Source organism: Sciurus carolinensis, chromosome 4, assembly GCF_902686445.1.
Source record: "Sciurus carolinensis chromosome 4, mSciCar1.2, whole genome shotgun sequence".
Taxonomy (NCBI): domain Eukaryota; kingdom Metazoa; phylum Chordata; class Mammalia; order Rodentia; family Sciuridae; genus Sciurus; species Sciurus carolinensis.
Genome location: NC_062216.1, coordinates 157,974,005 through 158,001,123, shown reverse-complemented (window position 1 = coordinate 158,001,123; position 27,119 = coordinate 157,974,005). Strand labels below are relative to the sequence as shown.

At 34.2% G+C, this 27,119-nt stretch overlaps 1 protein-coding gene across 3 annotated transcripts in view; it reads right to left on the bottom strand.

Moving 5' to 3' along the window:
* Positions 1-27,119, bottom strand: part of Parpbp (PARP1 binding protein) — a 54,105-nt gene that overhangs the window by 15,415 nt on the left and 11,571 nt on the right. The window contains exons 3-7 of one of the 3 annotated variants that reach the window (XM_047549340.1): positions 23,579-23,812; positions 17,462-17,566; positions 9,080-9,250; positions 6,638-6,792; positions 631-814 (exon numbers count right to left, since the gene is read on the bottom strand). In XM_047549340.1, the coding sequence (XP_047405296.1) occupies positions 631-814; positions 6,638-6,792; positions 9,080-9,250; positions 17,462-17,566; positions 23,579-23,812 (849 nt within the window). Of the gene's footprint in view, positions 1-630; positions 815-5,490; positions 5,730-6,637; positions 6,793-9,079; positions 9,251-17,461; positions 17,567-23,578; positions 23,813-27,119 lie in introns of those variants that run through there. The other 2 variants (XM_047549341.1, XM_047549342.1) reach the window with 2 other exon arrangements.

The window sequence follows — 27,119 nt, the reverse complement described above, 5'->3', positions numbered from 1 at the left end:
TGTTCTGGAGCTAAAAACACAGTAGTCATTTTTTCCTGTGATAGCATAGGTTAGAATCTTTTATATTTGATTACCTACATAAGACAATCAAGAAAGAAGTAAATGTTCTGGGAATATATACTTAAAAAACTGCCAGGTATGGGGAAAACTGGATTAGAGTAGATTGGGAAAGGAGGTAGAAAATGAGAATTATAGAGATCTGTACAAGAAAAGTCAATTGCTCAGTGGAAACCATTTCTAACAGGACTTTTGAGGACTTAGTCTTGAGGGTCAGAAGCCAGGCTCTTAACTTATATCTGAGTAAATGGAAAAATAATTATTTTATAAGACTAGTTACTGAAAAATACCATAAAGCACTTCAATATCCATCAAGAATTAGAAACTTTTAGTGCTACAAGGGGTATTGGAGATTATCCAATGACTTACTTCAGCAATACAATTCTGCCCAAAGATGTTATGATTTACCCAATTTGAACATAATCCTGTTGAGAAAATTAAATTTTCAATATCATCTTAGAACACAGGAAATGCATTCTTCATACTTAAGTATCAATAGTAAACCATTTCTATGATAAATAGAAGAGATAATGTTTTGTTTAGATGTACAATGAAGAATAAAAAGCTCATTACCCGGGCAGGGCTGATGTCAGGGGTGCTGACAGCTACACCCTCTTGTTGAGAATTGATAATGTTTTTAATCCTCAAGTCCAAAGTCTGAGCAGCTCCCTCAACTGCTTTACAAAAAGGACCCCTGCTGTTCTGGCCTTTAGTCAGCTGCATCTTTATCACTGACAGAATCCGACCCCCTGCAATGCTGAAAATAGAAATAAGATCACCTTTATAATAGTATTGCAAACAGCCATGTGCTTATAAACTTGAAAATATAATTTTCAGTGTTAATCAACACCTTTCAAAGAATTTAGCTTTGATTTTATAAATCAAATAGTAAAGCACTTTAGAAAAAGATGAGAACCATTAGAAACAAAATGTTTAAAGTTTTCCTGGAGGCAAATAATTTCAACAAGTTATGTCTTCCTTGATGTGAAAGCTGAAGGGAAAAACTTTAGTTTACATGAAATATGATACAAATCAGACCCAGTTTTATACACGCAATATCCTTAAAGTATATACTTTTAGATATTACTAAAATAACAAAACACCTACCTCTCATTAAATGTCTGGAATGTGGCATTATTTTAATTTTAAAACCAGTTCCAAAAGTTGTTAATGTAACCGCTACATTGCAGATGAGAGAATTGAGTCTCAAAGATTAAATGGCCTGGCTGAGAACACATCGTGTCTCGGCTAGGAGAGGAAGGAGATTGGTCTGAAACATACAATATACCATTCTAATATGTGAAGGGTTATTATATATGAACAAGGAAATTTAACAGGTTAGTACTAATCCAAAGCAAACCAAAGACTGGAAAACTATGACCAACATACAAGTGTTTTTAGAAACTTGAAATGTTTCTTTATGCTAAGCCTGACCCTAAAGGACCTTGGATTGCAGCCCCTGCTCTAGAGGACCCACCTAGGACCAACGTGAGATATATATAGGAGGAAGGATCTAGGTCCATTTGGAGATTGGAATTAGAAGTGTGTCACAATAGAAGAGGGCTCTCATTTGAAGTCAGAAGATCCTCATTCCTAGAGGCATTCCTGGAAAGTTGCACCATGCAGAATGAGAGAGAGGTCTAGGCTGACCATGGAGTCAGGCTACTAGGGACAATGACACTTCTGCTATTTGCTGCCGAGAATATGCTGCTAAACTTCTCTTTTGTAGTGGCATAAGGAAATTTTATGAAATGAAGTTTTCACCCTCATGGCCTTTTTGCCAGGTATTTTGTCTTAGAAAACAGTCAAGCTCCCTAACAAGTATGGGAAAAATGATAGTTCACATTTAAATAACTGGTCCAAGTAGAAAAGTTAAAAGAAAATTAATGATGACAATACATTAGATCAGTGTCTCACAAATGTTCCTGATCTTCAGAATCATATTCAGCTTTGTTTAAACATCAACTCCAGATTCTACCCTACTGAATCAGCATCTCCAGAAGGACACTGTATAGTTACATTATTTAAAAAGCACAACTGGTGATTTTTAAAGTCGAGGTAGAAAACAATTCAGGCAAAAATTAGGTCTTTGAGAAAGAAACCATATTTAATAACATAAGTAAATGAACATTGTTCAATCTCAAGTTTTTAATAGTAAAACTAAATATATGTAATTGACTATTATTTATATTAGTAATGCAATAGTGCTTACAGGGTTTTTGCACTTACACTATAAGTCTAAACACTCTGGGAAAATATCTCACTGAGCATGGTGGGAATAGAGGAAAATCTCCAAATACCCGCAAACTCTCTCTCAGAAAGGAAAAAACAAAGCTGGAGTGGTAGGTCAGAAGCTGTGAGTGTAAGAAAGCAGGATGAATGAGGTTTTCCTAAGGTAAATACCTCCAGAAGCATTGGGACCAGAAGGCAAAGCCCTGGGCTAGCGACAAGTGGAATAGGGCAAAAAAACAGAGAAGTGACTGGCAATATGTGGATGGAATTATTGATTATTCTTCATTTTACTAAATAAAGTGACCAGCTTTGAATTTTCTATTTGCTGAAATGAATTTTATCTTTAAAAAGTAAATTTGATGGAAGGCACTACATAAAATGGTATCAAAAATGCTTCAGAAATATTTAAAACAAGAAAAATTTTAACAGATTAGACTAGAAAATTTTAAGCAGATTTAACACTCCATAAGCATATATCTAGTCCAATATGTAATGTTGGTTTGCATTAAAATTGGGTAATAATCTTGAAAGATAGCATTTAAAACTTCTAAACAACAAGAACTAATTTATATAAAATAAAGCCTAACTAACTCCAGACATTTTTTTCAGATAAAGGTATGGTATGCATTTTGCGGTGGCACCTACTGGCAAAATGTAGAAATGCAGCCAACAAATACACAAATGCAGCTAAGATGGCCTCATGAAAAGCTGGCAAGAGTGATGAATGTGAGAATCGATTTGTTGTTGTTGTTGTTTTCCTTTCTTTCATATCTATTCCCATTCTTCCATGGACTCAAAGGTGACTATAACTCCCCTACTATAAGATTAGTAGTACAAACTTATCCTCAGATACAAGAGTTAAATATATTTTCATTTCTATTATAAGGTTGCGAGACAAAGAAGATTAAGAGACCAAGAGTGAGAGACAGGCAGGAGTTACATATACCCACTATACACTCCTCCATCTATTATTTCAAAAATAGGGAATATATTTCGGTTTTAAATAACTTTACTCTTTTAAATTATAAAATGAATATTTTCTTACTGGAAAAAATCAAAAACGAAAACAAAATCATCATGAGGAAGAAAATCCAGATTGCTCACTCAAAGCCACTCACCATTTAGATACCCACTTCTTCAGGGTCTTCCCTTGGAAAGAGAGTAATTAGTACTAGACAGGATACTCAAAATAAATGGCTGCTAAGTTGAGAAACCTAATCCCTCACCATAGATGCCTCTCAAACAAATGCACTTCCACCCCTGTTGATCACTTTCCCAACCAGAAATTCTTCCAAAATTATAACTTATGTTGGGTTGAATATATGCTTCTATCTCAACTCCCAAAATCTTACTGAAATGACAAAAAAGCAAAAAAAATTTTTTTTAAATCTTTAAAGAAAAAGAGAATAAGCGAGGAGATGATGGCTGACACTGGCAGAGACATTTCATGAAGGTATGAAAAGATGAAAAGTAGATGGACAAGTGGAAAGTGACAGCCCAAAACAGAGAAAGCTAAAACCTAAGTAACTGCACTAAGAGGGACATCAGAAATTAAAGCTGGTACGGAAGGTATGGTAGAGACAGGGGCGAGAACAGGAGAGTGAGTCGTCTACATAAGGAACAATTATACCTCTAAAATCCCTTCTCCCACTTTGAGCGGCCCAGATAACACACCTGTCCTTCTTGACATGGGAAGCAGGATTACTGGGAGGAATCTCATCCAGGAAGACTCCAGACCCAGGGACAGCAGGGACTGGAAACAAAGGGGTTGAGTACAATTCTACCTACTGAACTGAGAGTCAGCATCAGCCTGCCCCACCTCAAATCCCAGAGTACTGCCAGCCAGATTTATAGCCTTCAGAGAGAAAAGGATGCCTCTGTGGAAAGTTTTGAGAAAGCCCCAAAGAAAAGACCTACAGCTACTGGCATTTGGAGAAGTCCCCCCAAAATAGCCAACTGGCCATCCCACTGGCTCTAATTAATCCCATTAGACAAAACTGCTAATCAGCTTTAAAGGGTCTCACTTTAAATAAGAAAGGGCAGGTCAGAATCACCATACATTTTAGGAAAACCTCTAATATGAGAGAGGACAAATAGAGAGCTAACAAACTTAAACACACTCAGCCTCCATCCAGGAAGCAGATAAAAACACACACACCATCCAGGAAGCAGATAAAAACATTCTTTCAATTAAACATAATTAATAATCTTAGAGAAATGAAACATAAGATTATATACAGTCAAATGTAAGAATAATGATATTTGCCTCCCATTTGATTTTTTATCTTTTTAAAATTATTTTTAAATTTTTTTTATTTTTTACAGACTGCATTTGGATTCACTGTACACAAATGGGGTACATCATTTCGTTTCTATGGTTGTACATGATGTAGATTCATACCATTCGTGTAATCATACACATAAATAGGGTATTGATGTCTGTCTCATTCCACTATTTTCCATTTGCTTTTTGTAAGAAAGCTATCAGAACAAAATAAGGGGCTTACCAATATAAAAACCATGAGATCCAGGAAAGGTGACAGAGGCAAAGAAAATCCACACAGTAATGACAGAGCATCACAGTCAGCCATCTAACACAGGCTTGGCAAACAAAGCATGGCTGAACAAAGATGCCGGGGTACTTTCCAGAAGCAAGGTCTTCTTGGGGGGCGGTGAAGTGATAAAAGACAGGTAGATAGTCCAATATTTACAAGATATTTTATAGTTTCATTGACAAGTTCAGTAACAAATTGATAGAAAATACATAGGAGGCAAAGCAAAAGGAAAAAGTAGATAATTATTAACTCCAGGAAAAAAAAAAAAAAAAAACTTTACGAGAAAGGAAGTAAAATCATAATATGTTATATAGATTAGTTGTAGACAATATTTGCAGTCATAATAATTTAAGTTCTAAAATAGGATACAACCAAAAACTGTGGCACACCTACATGAGAAGAATGAAAAAAGACAAGTGGGGAGGGGAAGGCAGAGGAGGGCAGGGAATTGTTGGGAGGCTGAATGGGTTGCAGATCCTCATATTCCATGGTGGGAAGTTAACAGGTAACGTCTAGAACTTGAAATCAAAAGCAGCTGCCTAAAAATTCAGTTTAAATGAAGATAATTTTTAAAAAACACATTTAAAAAAAAAGACATTTAAAGACTATTCCTCTAAAAATCTCTTTTTAATTTTAAGTCTGTGGTACCATTTGACTTCAACAAAATACAAATTTCTTTACAAAAAAATAATTTTAACAATTAATTATCTGTAATCTCGGAAGAAATGACCAGCCAATATAATATCCAGAAGTTCAGAAGGTCATTGATATCATTTAAAAGTCATTTTCAAAACCTCTTCCAAATTCACTTCCTTGTCATAGATATCCATATAAGAAGATAGAATGCAATTCGGAATAAAATCCTAAAGAAAATTCTTCTTGGATCTAAGAATGGAAACAAGTGTCAGAAAAAATAAATAAGTAAGAAGACAGTTATAGAATAAGGAAGAGAATGGGTGTCAGGGTCAGAACTAACCCAGTTCAGGCCCCAGCTCTGCTACTTGGTAACAAGGTAATCTAGGGTAAATTTCTAGGTCCCAGTACTTCAGCTTCTTTATCTCCAAACTGGAAATAGCAACAGTAGCTATCAAGCAAGGTTATAATGCAGAGCAAACGATGATTTACATAAAGAGTTTAGCACAATGACTTACACAATTAATGTTCAATAAATATCAGCTATTTTTATTAGAACCATGCTATGGCATACCAATCAAAATCACAGTAATCCACCATAATTGCATGCATATACATTCCATTTCTACTTTCCAAAATTACTCTAAAATTTACCTATATTATAAATGGAAATCTAATAGATTTTTTCAACTTTTATTTCTAATATCATATATAAGCAAATGACAGATGAACCAAAGATTTACACATTAGCAAATAAAAGATAACCAGTGTGAAATAGAATAGAGAACTCATCATAGCTTTTCCAATTTTCTTACTCATTCTTGGTATTGGTTTCCTTCAATGCTAAATTAAAAGTTTAAAGAAATCGTACCTATTTGGCCATTTCTAGTCTTCAAAAATCTGTTTCTTCCAGACAAAAATAGTAACACTTTTTTATTAATCAAAGTTAGCTTTCATGTATCTTTTAATTTTGGTAAAAATTTAAGAACTATAGCAAGGCATACAATTATAATTTATTCATCTAGATATGTTGCTTTTCTTCTCCATTGTTTGGCCTAATGCTTGATCATTTTGGTATCTCTTTCATTCCTACCTATGATTTTGTGAAGTGTTAAAGATAAACTAATATGACACATTTGTAATTTATGAAAAATTATTACCTTGGACTTGGTATTTCTCCTAGAATCTCATCTAATTTGTCCATGAAGTGAATAAAATTAGACAGTCCCTTTACATGTGTCCTTAAAGGATCAGATGGTGACGGTGCGTAGCCTTTGCCTCCGAGCTCTATGGCTCTAATAAAGGATGTGGCCATCTGTGAGTGGAAACAAATGGTTTACTTATGTTTAATGATTTAGCAAGCAAAAAATTACTGTTGACTTTATGAAGCTCAATCTATGTAGATTTAGGTATACAGTTAAAATGAAGCACAATTTATGGTTCATGCCACACTTAATTAACCACAGAAATAAGTGCCAGGCAGAATTAACATAGCAACAGTGGAGCAGTGATGCCCAGCTCCATTGGAGGCTGAGGTGCTAAGTCAGAGTATAAATTTAAGGACTAAAGAACATCTTCACATTAGTAAGAACAGATCATTGACTATAATTTGTTTACATTCCTAAATCGTTATCAGGCTACTGGAAACATTATGAAGAACAAACTCACTTTCAGTGCCAATGAATCTACTATGAACTGCTCTGGCAATTCAACGTTTCCAAACTTTTACTTTACCTTTCTTATAAAATAAGACTAGAAAGTCACTAAATTCCAACTAGCTCTTGTATCCTAGGACTATTTGGTCATGTGTAGTCAAAAGGCCTTGACTTAACAAAGACAAAAATACATATGTAGTGGATAAACATAAGAATGTCTCCATCAAAAAAAAAATGTTTAATAGGTACATTTTCCAAAGCATTACCCCAAGAAAGACAAACTCTATGAAATACCAATAATTTAGAGAAAAGTTCCATGCTCAAATAACTTAGGAAATAACAGATTAAATAATAAGGTTAATTTCTTAAAAATAAGAAGCAGACTTCTTTATGACAGGATTTCTCAAAGTTCTTGATACGCAAACATGCATTATGAATTACCAACAGCGTATATACTATTTCTAAAATGTATGGCCTTGGAAACATTTATTCAAGAAGAATTTATCAGGGCTAGCACTCTACAGAACATATATAGTTAAACAGTGCTTTAGAGAATTTCTTCCTTGCCAAATTTGAAGAATACAATAATAAATAAAAATACCATGAGTTTTCAAATATTGAGATATAACATGAATTGATCACTTAAAAGTTGTTCCATCATAATCATAAGAACTCTATATCAGATCCCTAAAGTTCAGGAAATAATGCCAAGAGTTAATAAATGGGATGGCATCAAATTAAAAAGCTTCTGCACAGCAAAGGAAACAATTAGGAATGTGAAGAGAGAACCTACAGAATGGGAGAAAAACTTTGCTACTCTTCTGTCAGAGGATCAATATCTAGAACACATTTTTAAAAAATCAAAAAAACTTAATATAAAAAAAAACCTGATCAATAAATGGGGAAATGAACTAAACAGACACTTCTCAAAAGAAGAAATACAAATGGTCAACAAATATATGAAGAAATGTTCAACATTATTAGCAATTAGGGAAATCAAAACTACACTGAGATTTCATCTCACACCAGTCAGAATGGCAGTCAACAACAATACAATAATAAATGCTGGAGAGGATGTGGAGAAAAAGGAACACTTTTACACTGTTGGGGGGATTGTAAATTAGTACAACTACTATGGAAATCAGTATGGAGGTTCCTCAAAAGACTAGGGATGGAACCACCATATGACCCAAAATACCACTCCTCAGTATCTATCCTAAAGAATTAAAGTCAACTTACTATAGTGATACAAGGATACCATGTTTATAGCAGCACAATTCAAACTATGGAACCAACCTGCATGTCCACTAATGGATGAATGGATAAAGAAATTATGATACATACACACACCCAGCAGGGTTTTATTTAGCCAAAAAGAAAAATGAAGTATGGCTGGGGTTGTAGCTTAGTGGTAGAGCGCTTGCCTAGCATGGGTTCGATCCTCAGCACTGCATAAAAATAAATAAATAAAATAAAGGTATTGTGTCCATCTAAAACTTAAAAATATTTAAAAAAAAAAGAAAAATTAAGTTACGTCATTTGGAGGAAAATGAATGGAACTTGAGAATATTATGTTAAAGGAAATAAGCCAAACTCAGAAGGTCAAGGGCTTTATGTTTTCTCTCATATGTGAAAGGTGGAGAGGGAAAAGGAAAAGAAAGGAGGGGGTGAGGATTTCATGAAAAATCAAAGGGAGATCAGTAGAGGAAAGGGTTTGGGGAAGGGAGGAGGGAAGCGAAGTGGAAAGTGCTGGGGAGAGATATTGGCCAAAATATATGGTTATATTGTGTACATGTATGAATATGCAACAACAAATCCCATCACTATGTGCAACTATAATGCGACAGTAAAAAATGTGGAAAGAGGAAAACAAGAACTCTATATCAAGGTATGTGGATCTATTGCTAGGAATCTTAAAGCAATCTTGACAATGTAACATATCCATACCAAAAAGATAGACATCTGTTTCTCTCCAGCAGCATGTTTCAAATCAGTGAAGGCTTCTCTTCCGAGTCCTCTATCAGGAATATTGAGAATATGAGCCAGAGCCAGGTCATTCTTTGAATTCACTAGCAGGCTTATATATGAAAAGATAATTTTCTTTGCTAGTAGCTGTACCTGTACAATAAAATATTTATTTTCTTTATTGCAATTATTCTAAATCCATAATCTCATTTATTATGTATAATAGTACATATATGAATACACCACAGTGAATCTCTATATCATGGAATAATCCATATATGTATAATATGTCAAAATATACACTACTGTCATGTATATTTAAAAAGAAAAAATAACAAGAACACATATGATTCAATCACAATACTTCACACAGTTCTTTAGGAAATAAGAATTGTATATAAACTGAAAATTTAGGTTGAATAGTCAACATATTCTTTCTCATGAAATAGACTCATTGCCAATCAGAAACCAATCAGTAAATAATAACTATTATAATTATTGGGAAATTACTGTTAAAAAAAGATACAAAACATACAGTTCAAATCTGCATTTCTAATCTTCCTGCATACATCTGCCACTAATTAATAGCCAATAATAAAGCTCCAGAAGCTCAGAGTATGAGCCAACTGGATCTATTTGTTCCTATATCTACATTACTTAAATGTCAGATTTAAGGGCTAAAGTTAAATGTTTAATTTTTGAGAATGAGTGTATGTATTGACTAGTATATAGTCAAATAACCAACTAAGCATTAACATGAAGAGATTTAACTAAATGTTAAATAGCAAAATTCAATTGTTGCTGATATTTACTGGTCTCCTGCAGAGCTGCAGACTTTCAAGCACAAAATAAGTAAGATTTGGGAGAACTTGACAGAGGCGTCAGGTCTTTCATATTTTGTATATGAAATATTTTGTACACACACACACACACACACAGATTGCACTTGTCCTTCAATCTCAAATGATAAGCCAGGTAATTTAATAAGCTTTACCATCAAATTAGCTATTCATAGGTATTAAGGACCTGGCAACTTTTAATGCTCACACAACAACTATAAAATATCAGTTAAATTTTAAAAATAACTATAATAACTGTATAAAGATACAAGAAAGCATCCAAAATACACAAAATAGGAAATTGAATGGCAAACGAACTCCAACAAGACGGTTAAGAATTGCAAATTAATTAAAAGAGGGGTGGGAGGGGTGGGGGGGAAGGGAAAAAAATAACAGAATAAATCAAACAACATTACCCTATGTAAATTTATGATTACACAAATGGTATGCCTTTACGCCATGTACAAACAGAGAAACAACATGTATCCCATTTGTTTACAATAAAAAAAAATTGCAAATTGATTATTTGAGGCCCTGCAACTTCATGTAATAGGGGGTATAAAGTTATCACATGAACCTTACCCACAACAATTTTGAAATAGTAAATAAACACTTCAAAGTACAACTTAATGACATTGGGAAGAATTCTAAAGGCAGCAGAAGCTGCATGAAATTTTACTTTTAAGATAACTGCAACAAGAAGGGTATGGTTTACTGACCCAAGAGTATGCCCAATTCCCACAGCTATGGCTGCAGAAAGCAGAGGAGATTAAAGGTGTCAAAGAAGAATTCAGGGCTGGGAAAGTAGTTGAAATTTTACAAGGGGAAATTCTGGTAACAATTCAGAGGATAAATGCCCAAATCTATGGCTGCCAACTAAACTACATGAGCATGGGAGAGACCCTATAGGGTCCATCAAAATGCAAGCAAAAATCAGAAAGAAAACTATTCAAAAAAAAGTAAGTACGAGGAAGCCAAGCTACCAGTTTCAAAGTTTGCCACAACTGTGCCTAGATGAAGTGACAGAACACTGACGCTCAACAGGCTTGAAGTCTGACAGTAAAAGTCTGAACCTGGTAGATCAACTGGAAAATTCCAGAAAATCCATACTAAAAAGGAACCCAGTAAGAGAGTAAGTTCCATCTTGCCCCAAATTCTTGACTGACCACCAAATCTGGCAGGTAGAAGAGTGACCTATAAAAGCCAAGATAACAAAACAGCAAAGGGAAGTCACAAGAACAGATAGCAGCAGCTGCATATCAACAGGGAGACAAAGTATGATATTGGCATCCAAGCAAACTGCCTGCTAGAACAAAAGAAGGATATTTCTCAAAAGAAGACAGACTCCAGGGTCTCTACAAAATATTATCTACAATACTATATCCAAATATTACTAACAGTCAAAGGAAACTATGACTTCAAAACAACATAAAAGGATAGTAGCATGAATCAGACATTATTACCCTGGGTACATGTATAACTTTATGACCAGTGGGATTCTATATCATATATATCCAGAAAATGAGAAATTATACTCCATTATATATGATGTATCAAAGTACATTCTATTGTCATGTATAACTAATTAAAACAAATTAAATAATATAAAATTTAAAAACAATACAAATTGTCACAAATCTCTACTGAAGAAATAGTCACATAGATGTAGGATATAGGTTATCAATAAATTAACAAAGGAAATGTCACAGAAAAATGGTCACTGTGTAGAAAGTATATTTAGGACATGAAAGTACAAGTGAAACTGACTTTGATGAATGGGTTCAACAGCAACATGGAAAGAATGAAAGAAAATATTGATGAACAGGATACATCAGTAGATACTACCAAATCTGAAAAGCTAAGGAGAATACAAAAAGATGAAAGAACCAGAAATCTAGGAATCAATTTAGAGAGGAACAATATATATGTAATTGGAACTCCTGAAGAGACGTGAAAGAAGCAGAAAAAAAAAAGTGTGATGAAATTATGCCCAAAAACATCACCAATTTGGAAAACATTAACGATCCAAAAAGCTATTCAAGTCGGTAAATTATTTTTTAAAAAATCACTCCTACACACATTATAATAAAAGTCTAATAGTCAAGAAGAGATAAAAGTTGGAGGGCAGTCAGAACAAAATATTGCATGACTTATGGAGAGCAAGGATAAAGTTAACAGATCATCAAGAAATGTGTAAACCTGAAGACACTTCAACAACATGATAAATACGCTGGAAAGTGATTTTTGAGAATTACTATACAAATGCAATAATCAAGATAAAGTAATATTTGGGAAAAGATACCCAGTTCAGTGGAAATGGAACAGGGTCCAGAAATACACTGATACAGACATGGTGGTTAGATATTGACAAAGGTGCAAAAGGATTAATGAAGAAAGGACAGTCTTTTCAATATCTGATGTTGGAACAACTGATCATCCATATGTAAAACAAAGAAACCTCAACTAAAATCTCATACCTTTCATAAAAATTAACAAAGTGGATCATATATCTAAAACTATATAAACTATATATAAAACTACAAAACTTTTGGAATAAAATCTTCAAAACCTGGAACTACATAAGAAATATTTAGATATGATACCAAAGGAAAAGAAAAAAACTGATAAATTTTCATTCTGTTTTTACCATTTCATCCTCTGCTCTGGAATCCTGTTTGTTTCTAGTTCTTGGATGTTGCTTCCAGACTGAGATTTTCTTTCTTGCCTACTCCCTCAAATAATGGTTCACAAACTCTAAACTCAATTCGCTCTCAAAACATGAAATTCATAAACCCTTCAATAACTTAGCTAAAGTCCCAGTAACTTATCATCTGCAAACTCTTAAGAAAATATTTTCCTTATTCAAATTAAAATTTCTTTTATTCTGTCTAATCAATTTAAAATTTTTGAAGCACAAAAGGAATTTTAAAAGGTAGCAATAAAAAATTAGAAGTCATTAGGAAGTTATTGTCTCAAGTTCATCTACATCTTAAGATAACATGCTTTTAGATTATTTAGATTTCTATATAATAATTCTTGAAAGTGAGAAGCAGTCATGGTCAGTTAAAAAAAAAAAAAAGAAAAGAAACTTCACTGGACAGGAAAAGGCTACTTTAAATATGGACTTGAGATATAACGTAAGCAAAAATAATGAAAAGGAAATGAAATTTAAAGATTAATCCTAAGAAACATTTCCTTTTCCAGAGAGGTTCCCTGATTTCCTCATCTATAGTAGACATAAACTCTTTTTTCCCTCACCCTGTGATAACTCTTTATCACCCTATTATAATTTTCTGTAATTTCTGACATTTTGCTAATTTTCTTAATCCTTCCACTACTCTATGAGATCCATGTCAGCAAGGACCAGCATTATAGTAGGTAAGTAGTACAGTAGGTAAGCAGTCCACTTTTATTAATAGGTCTCAATGAATTTTTGCTTAATAATGAATGAAAGAAAAATTAATATATATATTTGGTCCTTGTAAAACTTTTAAATTGAAATTCTATTAATTAAAACTTACCTGGGATCAAATAAGTGCTCTTTTTTTAAGACTCCATTGCCTTACAAAAAAAAGCACTCTAGGGTACAACCAAATAAAAATCAGCATTAATGTTTGTTCTAATATTTTATAAAATAAGGAATAATACAGTTTTCTCCTTATATTTCAAATGTTTTTTAATCTCTATTTTCACAGTAAATTGTAATACTGTATGTGATCTATAAAATAAAAAAGCTTCAATTTTAACTTCACAGTGCAATGGTCTAAAACAAGACAGACAAATTATTCCTTTGATATCTGGAAAGAATAACACAATTTGTCAAAGTCAAAACAGAGAAAAGTGATGTTTACATTGTAATTAGGAACTTTTTAACATTTCCTACATTTTATTTACTGTAACCTGTTTCATTGTGCTTCTACTATTCAAAAATAATAAAAAGACTCACTATTATGCATTCTCCTGATCCTTACTGGGTATAAAACCAGGGTTCATGCTTCCACATCTGCAACTTGCTCTTTAAGGCTAAAAAAAATTCTAAGTTTCTGATCTATAATCCTGGGCAAACATCAGGGAAAAACATCTTGGAGTCCTCACAGATGGAGTGTTTCTTTTAACTCATGGCTGAATTGGACATCTATCCCCATCATTATGGTCAAATAACATGGCAGTTATGGTTTCCCTGCTCTTGTATGTGCAAGTGGGTTTTAAAGAGGCTCTCTGTAAAAGCAGTCCACATGAGTACAGTTATAATGTCCAGAAGCAAGGGCTTAAATTGAAAAAATCCACAAGACTAAAGCTCTTCCAAGATACCAAAAATAAGGATACTGTTCTATTTATTTGTTGAATAAACTGATTCTATCCATACCACAAAATATGCGTGATGTTTGTTTAGAAATTGGACAATTTTTTTTAATCTTTCTGACAGTTCCAAGTTGCTTTTCCTATCCCTTAATTCTTACTGAGATGCTGATATTCAATCTCAGTTTGAAGAAAGCTTTTCTAAAGTGAAAAAAATTTGTAATTTGTACAGGTATTTTTTGCCTCCTTAGCTAACACATAAATGCTTGCATTTGCAAAAAATAAAAAGTTGGATTAGAACTAATATACTGATAGAATTTTTTATTCAATTAATGATGGGGTCTGTATTCTTCTTCCCTTCAATACTCGGAATTCTAAAACAATAGTTTAGCACTTTAGGAAAAATTAAATAAGAAAACAAAAATATTGTTTCTTAAATTCATTCCATTCTTCTGTTTGAAGATTTTGGTGTAAGTAAATTTGGTGATCAAAATATTTCTTGGCCACACCATAGCCCAAAAGAAGTTAGCATTTCAATAGAAATATATTGACTTCCAAAAATGCCTTCTGAAAAGAAAAATTAGAAACTGCTCAGCTGTCAGTGTGGTTATAACTTTAAAGGTCCTCAGAAAATTAAATCCATCGGCTACCTAGTAGATAAAATTCTACTAGAAAATACAGTCCAAGGAAGCGAAAGATAAAAAGTACAGGATTAACACAAAGAAACAAATTATGAGTTTTTTGTGAGTTTTCTTTGGTGATATTTATTTTGTTTTGGTGCTGGACCAGGGCCTCGAACCCACGGCTTTGTGCACATTAAGCACTTCCACTAAGTTACACCACCAGTCACTATCAGTGCTTTTTCAATATGTGTACAATGAAGACCCATCAGTTTCTTCGTCATGGAAATCACTTTAAGATAATGTTTTATAACTGTAAGCCAAAATTCTAAGAGATTAGATCTTTTTACATATACAAATCAGTTCATTTCTCCTTTAAAAAAGTATAATAACAATTACTATTAGATTCTCTCCTATAAAGCACCAGAAACAAAATAGATCAAAGAAAGGAGGGCTGTAAGAGATCTCCCCTCTTCATACATGAATGTACTCCTTAAGTGCCACTGAGAATTTTTTAAGCAGTTTGTCAAACTTTGGGGCAGAAGGGTAAAAAAGGGAGCCTATAAGTGAAAAATTAATTTTAAGCAGGAGAAAATAATCATAAATCATAGTGGTTTGGGCAAGAAATATTCAAGTTAGGCTTAGAGAAAAGAAAATGCTCAAAAAATCTAATAGGGCATGTAGAAAAGACAACAAGAGTTAACTTCACAGGACTCCCTCTATCTTAGCATCAAAGATTGATGAGTGTAATCAACTTTAAAATACTACATAAAAAAATCCAGGAGTCCACAGCAATCTACAAACAAAAAGGAGAGAAATAAATAGAAAAAAAAAATCTTATTTGCCTCTTATATTATGTATAAAATGGTAAAGAGAATTAAGCAGTGACCTTGATGTTTTAAAAGAACCACATCTCATCCCATTTGACGGGATAAAGATTTCCTTTACTGAGAAATGGCAGGTGATTAATGTAGACATGACAGAAACAGAAACTCACCTTTCTACAAATGCTAAATATTTGATTCAGGCAAGGATCACCAATGCATATGGAAAACCATTAGGGAAACATTGCTGGGAAACAAGGTTATTTACACAGTGCTAAAGTATCACCCCACAGACATGCTGACAGCAAAGGGAAAATTACATCTTTATGTTGGAGCAATCTTACAACTTAGGGCAGCCTGTTTATGTCTCCTAAAGTGATACATAATGAAATATTCCACTTCTGTTATAAAGTATTTCTTATAAAATGTTAAGCCCAAATCTAAACTTTTAACTTCCAGTTTATTAGAAATACAGCAAGTAGGTGGGCACAGTGGCAGGTGCCTATAATCTCAGTGACTTGGGAGGCTGAGGCAGGAGGATCACAAATTCTAGGCCAGCCTCAGCAACTTAGGAAGACCCTATCTCAAAAAAAAAAAAAAAAAAAAAAGACTGGTGTGTAGCTCACTGGTAAAGTACCCCTGGCTTGAATATCCAGTACCAAAAAGTAAAAAACAAAACAAACAAAAAAACACAAACACAGAAATATAGAAAACATCATTCATCAGACAAATAGAAAGAAGGAAAGAAAATGATTAGGGGAATTCTTATAAATTAACAGTCAAAAGAGATTAAAAACCATTTTGGGACAAATGCTAAAATTAGACTAGAAAGGTTTAAATGATATCAAGGGGTGTTTAAGTTTTCTTCATACGATAAGTGATACTGTGAACATTCCTAATTTGCAGGCAGTGTATGCTAAAGAATTTTAGAGATAAGGTGTCATATGATGTTGATGAAAGACAGAAACAAAACACCTTATTAAATTCAGGATGCAGGCATACAGCATAAAATGTGCAATACAGGCATACAGCATAAAATGTGCAATAAAATGTGTTTTTAAAAGTACAATCTATAAAATATAGGTCTTCTGGAAGAATCTCAGAAACATTTTCTGCAAAATTAAGAAAATTCACCAAATGTGTTGACTTAATGCAGCAGTTGGTTATACAAGTAGGTACATTCTAGACCATTTTTTCCAACACTCTCTAATTCTTATCTTGTCAATGGTGACTTTATTAGTCATAGAAACTTGCACAAATATAATTCCCATGGTTAGTGAGGGTCACTACATATAAGATACCTAACATAACATGTAGCTGAAAGCAAGTTACATTAGACTAAACCTGGCTCTAATGTTCTGTGTTCGTTCGCACAACAAACCCTGTGGTAGGAACTCTTGATCATCAGTAGTACATCATTTGTATTACTGTGAAAGATACAGACCAGACTTTTCATTGAAACATATTCTCCCAAGAATCACACATCTAAAACAGTATATGTGAGATTCAGAAACTGATAACCTTCAACTATTTTTCTGGTTCTTTGAACAATACCTATTTTTGCTTAGTGTAAGTTGCCTTGGCTCAAAACCATGAAGAACCTTAGTATCAGGCTCTCGCTAGACTCCAGTGTTTTCATTTTTGCAAATAGTTTATTTAAACAAACTAAAAACTTATAAAAAATAGAAAAGAACAAAACATTCATAGATCCAATGAACAATCAAATTCACAGTGATTTGAAGGGGTTCATATTCCTGCTTTAATTTACTAATTTATCAGTACCTTTTCATCATCCTGGTTGTGTTTCACTGGTGACGTCGGCATATAAAGATCAGTCTCATCATCTACTGCACGCTCTTTGCCAGACAGAAAATCCCGTAGTTGAATCTGCAGAAAATATTGGGTACTACTAATAAAAATACTTCACAGTTAGTATCCCTGATACTCCAGTGCAGAGTATTACTTGACATTTACTGGCAGTTATTAACTATATATGGAATCCTTCATGAGATATTAGCATGATATTTTCTTTTTGCATATTTCATAAATTCTTCCATTTGATGATTATCTTGATTGGGGATGAGATTTGCAGGTCCTCTTCTTTCAGGACATGGTATTAAATTTTTTGTTAAATAACAAACATTCAAATTATAATTAAAGAATAAAATACAATTAAATAAGAAAACAAGTGAGATTTATCATTATCCTTAAGAGTTCAGGAATTTTACCAGAATGTGATGAGGTACATATCTTTTCTCATCAATAAAGCCTGGAACTGTTACTCATCAACAGCAGACTTGGGTTTTCCAGCTAAGGAAACTATCTATTATGACAAATATGCATATTTGCAAATATGCCCTTGTATACATCTGTTTTCTCTCCTTGGAGTACTATCATATTCATGTTAAGTCCTCTAGATTTAACCTCCAAGTTTCTTTTCCTTCATTTCATAATCTTGTATTTATTCTATGCTTTAAATTTTTATTATGCTTGAATAAAGAAAATGCAGTATATATGCGCCATGGAGTTTTATTCAGTCATAAAGAAGAATGAAATTATGTCATTTGCAGGAAAATGGATGACACTTGAGAACATTAAGGGAAACAAACCAAACTCAAAGTCAAGGGTCATATGTTTTCTCTCATTTGTGGAAGCTAGAGAGGAATAAGGTGGGGGAAAGAAGGTGGGGTGAGTCTCATGCAAATAGAAGAGAAATGGGTAGAGGAAGGAAATCTGGGAGAGGAGGAGAAAAGGGGAGGTACTAACCAAATTATATTGTTTTATTATGTGGATGTATGACTATGTATATAATGAATCTACTATTACACATAATTATAATGCATAAATTAAAAATATACAAATAAAAAGATTTATTTTCCTTGATTTTCAGGATACTAACTTGATTTTGAATTTATCTGTTTTTCTTCTTTTTAAAAATATTTTTATTAGTTGTTGATAAACCTTTATTTGCTTATTTTTTTAGGTGGTGCTGAGGATCAAACTCAGTGCCTCATACATGTTAGGCAAGTGCTCTGCCAGAGTCACAACCCAGCTCTCAACATTTTTAAATTCTCATGAAAATGGTTTATTTTTCATAAAGAATAGAAGGAGTTACTCTGAACTATTTATCTGTACATAGTTACCCAAGAAGTTTGCTTTCTGCTTTCATGCTGTATTTGAAAAATTAACAAACTTTTATCACTTTTATAAGTATGATAACTTCATAAGCCGATAATAGTCAGCTTATAGAGGAACTAGCTCATAAAAGTCACAAATGTGGAAACACCCTACACAAAGAATAAATTACCATACACAGAACATCACTTGATGAAATTTGAACAGCCACATCCAATTCCTCTTTGTGAGGGATTTCATCATTCCCTCTGTTGCAAACCTCCAAAGAAATGCAGGTACTTCCAGGGAGAATGGAATTCTTGAGGCTGAATACTTTCCCTCCCCACCTGCAGCTTTGAAAATAAAACTTTCACCCATCTCTTAAAACAGAATCCTCTAGAATCTATTGTGTGCTATTTTCTCAATCCAGTCTGTGATAACCTTTAGAGATTGTCCTTTTGATTCACTCCAGCAATAAGTTTTTATCTGCATTTGTGAGAAGAGCCAGTTCACCTGCCCACACATCTGAAAGAGGGACCCAGAAGCAGCAGAAGGGATGGGGCTGAAAAGTAAGCTTTCTTTTGTTTGGGGGAGGAGAAAAGCAAATGCTTTGGGGGGGACAAACATTTATAATAACAAAATCTTGCTCTGTGTTCCGTAACCACAAGTGTCCACAAAGACAGGTGTCTCTGAGGCAAAGGGACTTGGGAGGTTTGCAGGTAGTTTTCTGGATTAAACTGAAGCTCCTCTCGGTCCTCTCTCTCTTCGGCTGAATGGTTTTGAGTGGATTCTTCTATGTTCAAAAGCAGGAGGCTTTCCTACTGCCTCGCTTGCTCCATGGCAGCCACCAGCTTCTTGGGGTCTTGTCTTCCCCCATGAGTTGTGTGGGTAACCCCACACAATCCTGAGTTTTGAGGTCAGCTCCTCGCTGGGGGAAACTTACTTCTGCTTCTGCCAAAGATGCTGGGCAAACTGGGCCAACGGGGTAAAATCCTCCCTAGGAGCCAGGAGGTCCGGTGGCCCTAACTGCCCACTGCACCCCTTGGAGGCCCAGATCATGCAAGGGCTCCTCTTTCTGGAGGTGGCTGCAGAGCTGACCCCTGCAGGCATGGGGGACCCACCCTCTGGCTCTGCCTTCATGAAGGTTGGAGGCATCTCCTGGTGGTCTCAGGCTCCCTCTATGAGGGTCACTTCCTTAGGAGTCCTGTGTCTTCTGAGCTTCAAGAAGGGCCTTCCTACTCAGAGTTCAGCCCCGGAAGCTGGGTCTTGGGTCCCATCCCACCTCCCCAGCTGCCCTGGGCAGTTGCAGCTCGAGCCCACCAGTGCTGGAGCAGTCCTTGAGGCCATACCCTGACATACTCCCCCTCCCACACCACCCACACAGAAGCCCCGCAAATGTGGCTTGTTTTGGTTTGCTTGTTTTTGGTTTGGGGTTTGTTATTTGCAAAGTCTAGGAAGTCTTGTGTGTAGCTGCTATCTTTGAGGTTCCTTAAGTACTTAATAATTGTGTATATTCAAGTTGTCATTCCCTTCTAGCAGCTCTGTGCTGTTGGGCAGGTGTGTTGTCAGCTGACCTATCCTTCTCTGGCTGCTGGTAACCTGTAGATGGTTTGTTGGTTTTCCTTACTGGCACTTTGGGGCTCAGCTCTGACATGACAGTTCTGCAAGTAATGGAAGGGGAAATGCTCTTCTATGCCCATGGCACAGCAGTGGGAGAAAAAGAGAGGCTGCTGAAGCCAACCAAGTCCCATGTTCTCCCAAGCCTCACCAACAGGAAGCAAGCCCACCCATCCGCTCCTTCTTGGCTAGAGGGACAAGGAATTCTGGCACACTCACAGAGGACATTTGTTGACCTTGCTCAGAGGGTCCAAAAGTCTCTGTGGCTAAGCTCTTCTGATCCTCACCCTGGCGCTGATGCCAACTTCCAGGTACCCACTTGGTTCATGAGAAAGCAAGCCCTGCACCAATCTCTACTTCCACTCCAGCTAGAACCAAACCCTGCCTGCTTCCAGATGCCTACAGGCCCTGCAACCATGGTCCTCAGGAAAGGAATTATAAACCAGAGAACAAAGGTGAATGGGGGAGGGGGGCTGGGATGTGGTCAGTGGTAGAGCGCTTGCCTAGCATGTGTGAGGCCCTGGGTTCAATCCTCAGCACCACGTAAAAACAAACAAATAAAGGTCCATCAACAACTAAAAAAAACAAAAACAAAACAAAAAAAAAAAAAAAAGGTGAATGGGGAACTCTTCAAGTTAGAAGGTTGCTGTCTTAGCTTTATCCTAATTCTTCATAATTCCTGCTTTATTTAAGCTATAATAAGAAGCCAAGAAATTTTATCAGGGTAATGAAAATTCAGAACCATTTGGAATAGTCTAATATATAACTTTAAAGGCACTTTAAGCATAAATTAGTGTTATATTTAGTACATTTTTGAAAAATACATCTGTCCACTTTTTCCTCACTAGAAATTTCCCTAGAGCAAGCATAAATATCAAAGACCAAATTGTTAGTGTTCCAGAGTTTAAATACCAAAAATTTCTTCATGCATTACCATCTTAGCAGTTTCAATTTCATCTCTGGTGTCCTTCAAGGGAGACATGTTACCATTTGGAGACCACCTCCCTCATAGACAACTCAAATGTGCACACTTATATATCTCATACTACAGGATGATCCACTCAAATGAGGAAGCTTCTTCGAGAACTCACACACAGGGGCGAGGCACAGGATGAAAACGATGCGCCTAAAAACCTCAGGTAGATTATACTACCCCTGATTGATCCAAAGATCTTCTTTCTTGTTTCTACAACTCAATGCTTATGTATGATTAGTCTCTCTAAACTGAGAAAAGTGGTGAAAATTCATCTCCACAAGCAAGAAAACAAAATACAACTAGGGGAGAATTGAAAAATTATCTTCACTTATAAGTACCTTACCACACTGTAGGTGTGCACGTGTTGGCTGCATATGCACGTGTGCATACGTTGTGAGGAAGTTACCAGTAAAGGCCTCCATGGAGCTCAGTGAGGCAAGGATGACAAGCCACCAACTCTCCAACCCCATGGTCTATTCTTTCCTCTGTCCTCACTAATAGTCTTTCATTATATCCTTGCATGTTACTACCCAGAGTAATGACTATCTTCTCCACCCTCCCTCAGCTTGGAGTGCCCATGTGGCTATGCTTTGGGGAATGAGATGGAAGCAAAAGAGCTATGTCTCCCTAAAAGGAGAATGCTGCTTGCTTCCCCTTACTACTTCCTGTAGCAAAGAATGCTGACACAAAGCCTGGAGTTTCAATGGTCATCTTGGACCATGAGATGATCTTGAGGACAGAGAAAAAGAACTAAGATGGAACATAGATGGGAAAGCAGAATGACAGAAAAAGTCTGGATCTCTGATAACCATGAAATAGCATAAGTCCTCGTTGCATATATTACAATATCTTTTATAGTAGAGTGAAATAAGCTTCTCTTTTTTCTAACTCACTTTTATAGTAGAAGTTTTCATTATAAACAGCTAAAACAATATTCCCATGTGGAAATATTTATAAAGCATTCATATATCTTATAAAATATGGTAAACATCTTCTTCTAATTCCAGCTACAATTATTTAGCTATTACTACTATTTAACTACTACTTTATAGGCATTCAGTAAATGTAAAGATAAAGAACACTTTCAGTGCTTTTAAAAAATTAAATACATATGAACATATTCTAAAATAGGATTCATAAATTTTAATGTAAACAAAACCAAACTGTAAGGGATGCTATTGTATTAATTTTTAAATTTATACTGTTAAAAATAACTATGCTTATACAAAAAAATAAGTCTATATCTCAAACATATTGTACCATTCTATTCTCCTGAAATAAATGACACTCCTACCTAGTAAAATAAAATAGTATTAATCCATAGGATAAGAATAATCCTTTATAATAACATATACTGAATAAACAGAAGTACATTCAAGCAAGAAAAAATACATTTTAGAAAAGCAATCCTTCACACAATTCAAAAAGGAAACAGGCATTTAGGACTGATTTGTTATTTTTTTTAAATATATTTTTAGTTGTGAATGGACCTTTATTTTATTTATTTATTTATTTATTGTGGTGCTGAGTATCAAACTCAGTACCTCACACACGCTAGGTAAGTACTCTACTACTGAGCCAAGTTATAATATATTTTGATCTAATAAAAAATTGTTATATCAACCAAATAATAACACAAATTTAACAAAATTTACCAGCAAAATATTTCTTTCAAGTACTAACTAGCTTTCAGGTACCTAAATTTTCCATTCTTAACAAGATCCCGAAAGCAAAAACATCATCAAATTACTACAGCTTCTGTTTTTCTCCCACGTGTTACTAACCAGAATAAAGACTAAATTCTCTGCCCCACTTCAGAACCCTCCTCAAGTTACTATAACTGTGTAACTATAGTTTAATGATGCACGTTTGTAATCCCAGCTACTTCAGGCAGGAGGACTGCAAGTTCAAAGCCAGCCTCAGCAACTTTGTGAGGCTCTAAGCATCTTAGTGGGACGCTGTCTCAAAATAAAAAAATAAAAAGGGCTTCAGATGTAGCTTGGTGGTAAATTGCCCCTGGGTTCAATCCCCAATACCAATAAATACATTACATGCACTTATTATTTATGCATACATGAATAAATAACGTATACATTATTCATGTACACACTACAGGCATACATAAATACATAAAAGTAAACCTAGCTGAATTTTAATTCTATTAAAATAGGACTATTTTGAAAAATACTTACAGGGGATATCATGTCATTATTTTCACAATTAGAAGTCAAAATCCTACATTTTTCATAAACATCGATCAGATCTAACATATTATTATTCTTCAAGAAATCATTGTAAGTCTTCTTAATGTCTTCGTAATGGTCAACCACTTCCATATCTTCAACAGGTAACTTCAATTTCTCATGTAGGAAATATTTCCATGTCATTAAAACATCACTGAAAGAGACTGTAAATTCTTCATAATGCTGAAAGAGATAATGCCAAAAGAAAAAAAGAATAAAGTTGGGTGCCAACATATTTATCAACTTATAATTGAGATGGAAAATACACATAAAACTTTGCTATAGCAAAGTCTAAAGTTTTGATGATTTTATAAAATATGTACAATTAAGGCAAGTTTGCACATGACAAAACTGGCAAAGAAAGTCATTGACTTACTTCCTAAATTTCACTGAATGTCTTCTACTCAAAGGGCAGTAATCAGTACTTAAGTACTACTAACTAGGAAAACATGTGTTTCTGTTAATATTTACTTCCTTTTAATTAAAGGGTTTTTGCTGCTTTGTTTTGTTTTGTTTTGCAGTCCTGGGAATTGAACTCAGGTCGTCCCATGTTAGGCAAGCCCTCTACTACTCAGCAACATCAATCTGCAGCCTTAGCTAATGTATCTCGAATCTCTTCTTTAAAATTGCAAATGTCATGATTCCTACATAAGACACTGTTTCAATGTTGGACTTGAAATATGGTCTTAGAAGTTTTTCAAAATGCTGTTTCATTTCATTAGTGTTAGAGGGTAAGCAAAGTATCAGTGTTAAAACCTAGGGTTTGAAAATAATTTTGATTCTTCCCTGCTTAGAGACACCCTAAACTATATAACAAGCGTTAAAAAGCAAAAGTCAGGTTTCTTTCTATAAGTTCTCAGATGTTTCTAATCAGGCAAAATTATTCTTTTTCTTTCTCTATTTTGACTTTCTAATTTTCCCGAATGAAATAAAACAGATTGTAATCTGGCTTCAGTGACTTATAGTTGCTTAGAGACCCACCAATGTTACCAACATGTTTGTATGTCAGTATTTTATCTGACTAAAAAAATTTCTTTAGTCTCTTCATCAATATCCACATGATAAATTCTCTCAGTGGACATACTGAAGATTTTTGTTTTTTAGGGACTGCATTCTTCTCCCACATTAATACCCTACATACTAATAACAGTGACTTCCAAAGAAATGCCAGCCTTAATTCAGTAAAAATTCTAACTGATCCTTTCCAATGCAGCATGAGTAACAAATATGTTTAAGTATCCATATGTAGTTTTGTGAAATGTAATATGTGCTATCTTCCTTTAATATATTAAGTTCCTTTAATATATTAGTAGTTTCTGCTAATAACAAGTTCTTTCCATTAATCTCATTTCAAAATGGGTGGGTAATTAAGAACTGTATAATTCACTGAAACTAAATTGCTAGCACCATCTTTACACAATGAAGAACAATAGAAAGAAATAAACACGCAAACCACATATCATTTTCTATATATTTGATACATTTAAATCTTTATCTTCATGTCTTTTATGATAATCAGCCACATTTGCTACTTACTATCAAAATTTATAACAAGGTGTCCAAAACTATCTTAAAATAATTAACTCTTCACTCATCCATCTGGAGACAACTAAGAAAATTATTCTAATTGTTCTTAGGATAGGGACCTATTATACCATGAATAGGAAAATTCACTATTGTCTATGAAGCTAGTTCAATGAACAACCAAAACAAATCAGTAATTCTCAAATCCAAACATAAGACAGATTTGTAACTTCCCAGCACTGCATCAAAAACTGGATACTTTACTTCCCAATTCCACAAAGCTTACACTCCAGAAAATTTCCAAGTGGTATTAAATTAAATAAATCCAGATATTTAGAGTTTCAAAACTCACTTACTTTATCCCAAAAAATTCTAAAACTGTTGCTAGTATGATATTCTTCATGTTTAAAATCAATTAAGATTTTTGCCTAATGTAAATGTATAATTTATTCTCACCCTGTTTAATATAACTAGTTAAAATAAAACTATGCAAGCTCTTGATCTTGTGAGAAAAGGTTTTGACTAGATTAACAGTGTTTATACTGGGACTGTAAAAACATTTTAAATCCAAATAAAAATGCATTCCAGATATCAGTTTTCATGATCAGGTGCCCACCATGACAGCATATTCTATTATTCAAACCAGCAACAACTGATTGAGAGAGTCTGCGGTCAAGTCAGAAAATGTTTTGCTAGGAAAACATGCCAGCTGGCTAATATAAGAAGGAAGTTCAAAATGTTCAATTCTTTAATTCTCTGATGGACCTAAGGATTGTATTTCATAAGAATCAAATGAGAAAATCAAGAGTTACACATTTTTTTCAGAGCACTTGTACCTGATTATATATCACTTACCTTATAATAATTTAAAATTGCAAATGAAATTTACATTTTTGAATTACAAGTTTTTGTTGTTAGTACCAAAGATAGCAGGTCTACTAAAGAGCACTAATTGTGTGACCTTGGCTGTTGACCTTGCTTGCTATTAAAGAGCACCGAATGACTTTGTGATTCCTCTTGCATCAGTTTCCTTTGGTCATACAATGAGATTGTACAAATTAAATAACACCTGATAAGGTAGAATATAAAATGTTAATTTCCTTTCTCTTTCCCTTTTTAAAGTTAAAAAATTGTTGGGGGCAGGCTGATGGATAAATGCAATAAATTTTAAAAATCTCTTTCTTCTCACTTCTTAGGTGACTATTAGGTCATTTTCAAATCTGGCAAGTCTACCACAGGTGCTGTGATTGGTTTCCATGAAGTAATAAAACTAATACCTTTGTCTATTTTGCAAAATGAAACATTTGAAACCTTCTTAATAAGAGTATGTAAGGTGAAAAATATCTTATGTCACATAATGCTGCATCTATTTCTTACCACTCCAACACTTGACACGGATTCTGTTGGAGTAGAGGATTCAACACTTGACACGGTTCTGTTGAAAGATTATCCTCCCTCTTGGGGGCCATAGGTGTGGCATGTCTCCATGTGCAGTTGCTTTTAATACTAATAATTAATATATCCTTAGATTCAGATTATAGAGAATACTGGGGAGATTTCATAGTACTGGAACACAAAATAACATATAATAAAGTTTAATATTAATACTTAGATGAAGTAATAAATAAGCAATTATGATTTGCTCAAATTTGTAAGGAGTCTATGATTTCTTTAGTATACAAATTCTCTAAAAGTTATATATAGGTATATGAGAGTATATCCCTCTGAGCTTTGATGTGGTGTTTGGTCTTCATTGCTTTCTTAGTGTTTATGATTTAAGTTTAAGGATATTTTTCCCACTTACTAAAAAATAAATAGGTTAATCATAAGTACAATTTGTATTCTTCCTATGTCTAGTTAGAGTTTTAGTCCACCATTGTGTACATGAAACAGAATAAATATTAACTATAAGCTGATTCCTCTATTCTCTGTCAGTAATAACAAAAACATTCCACTATTAATAACT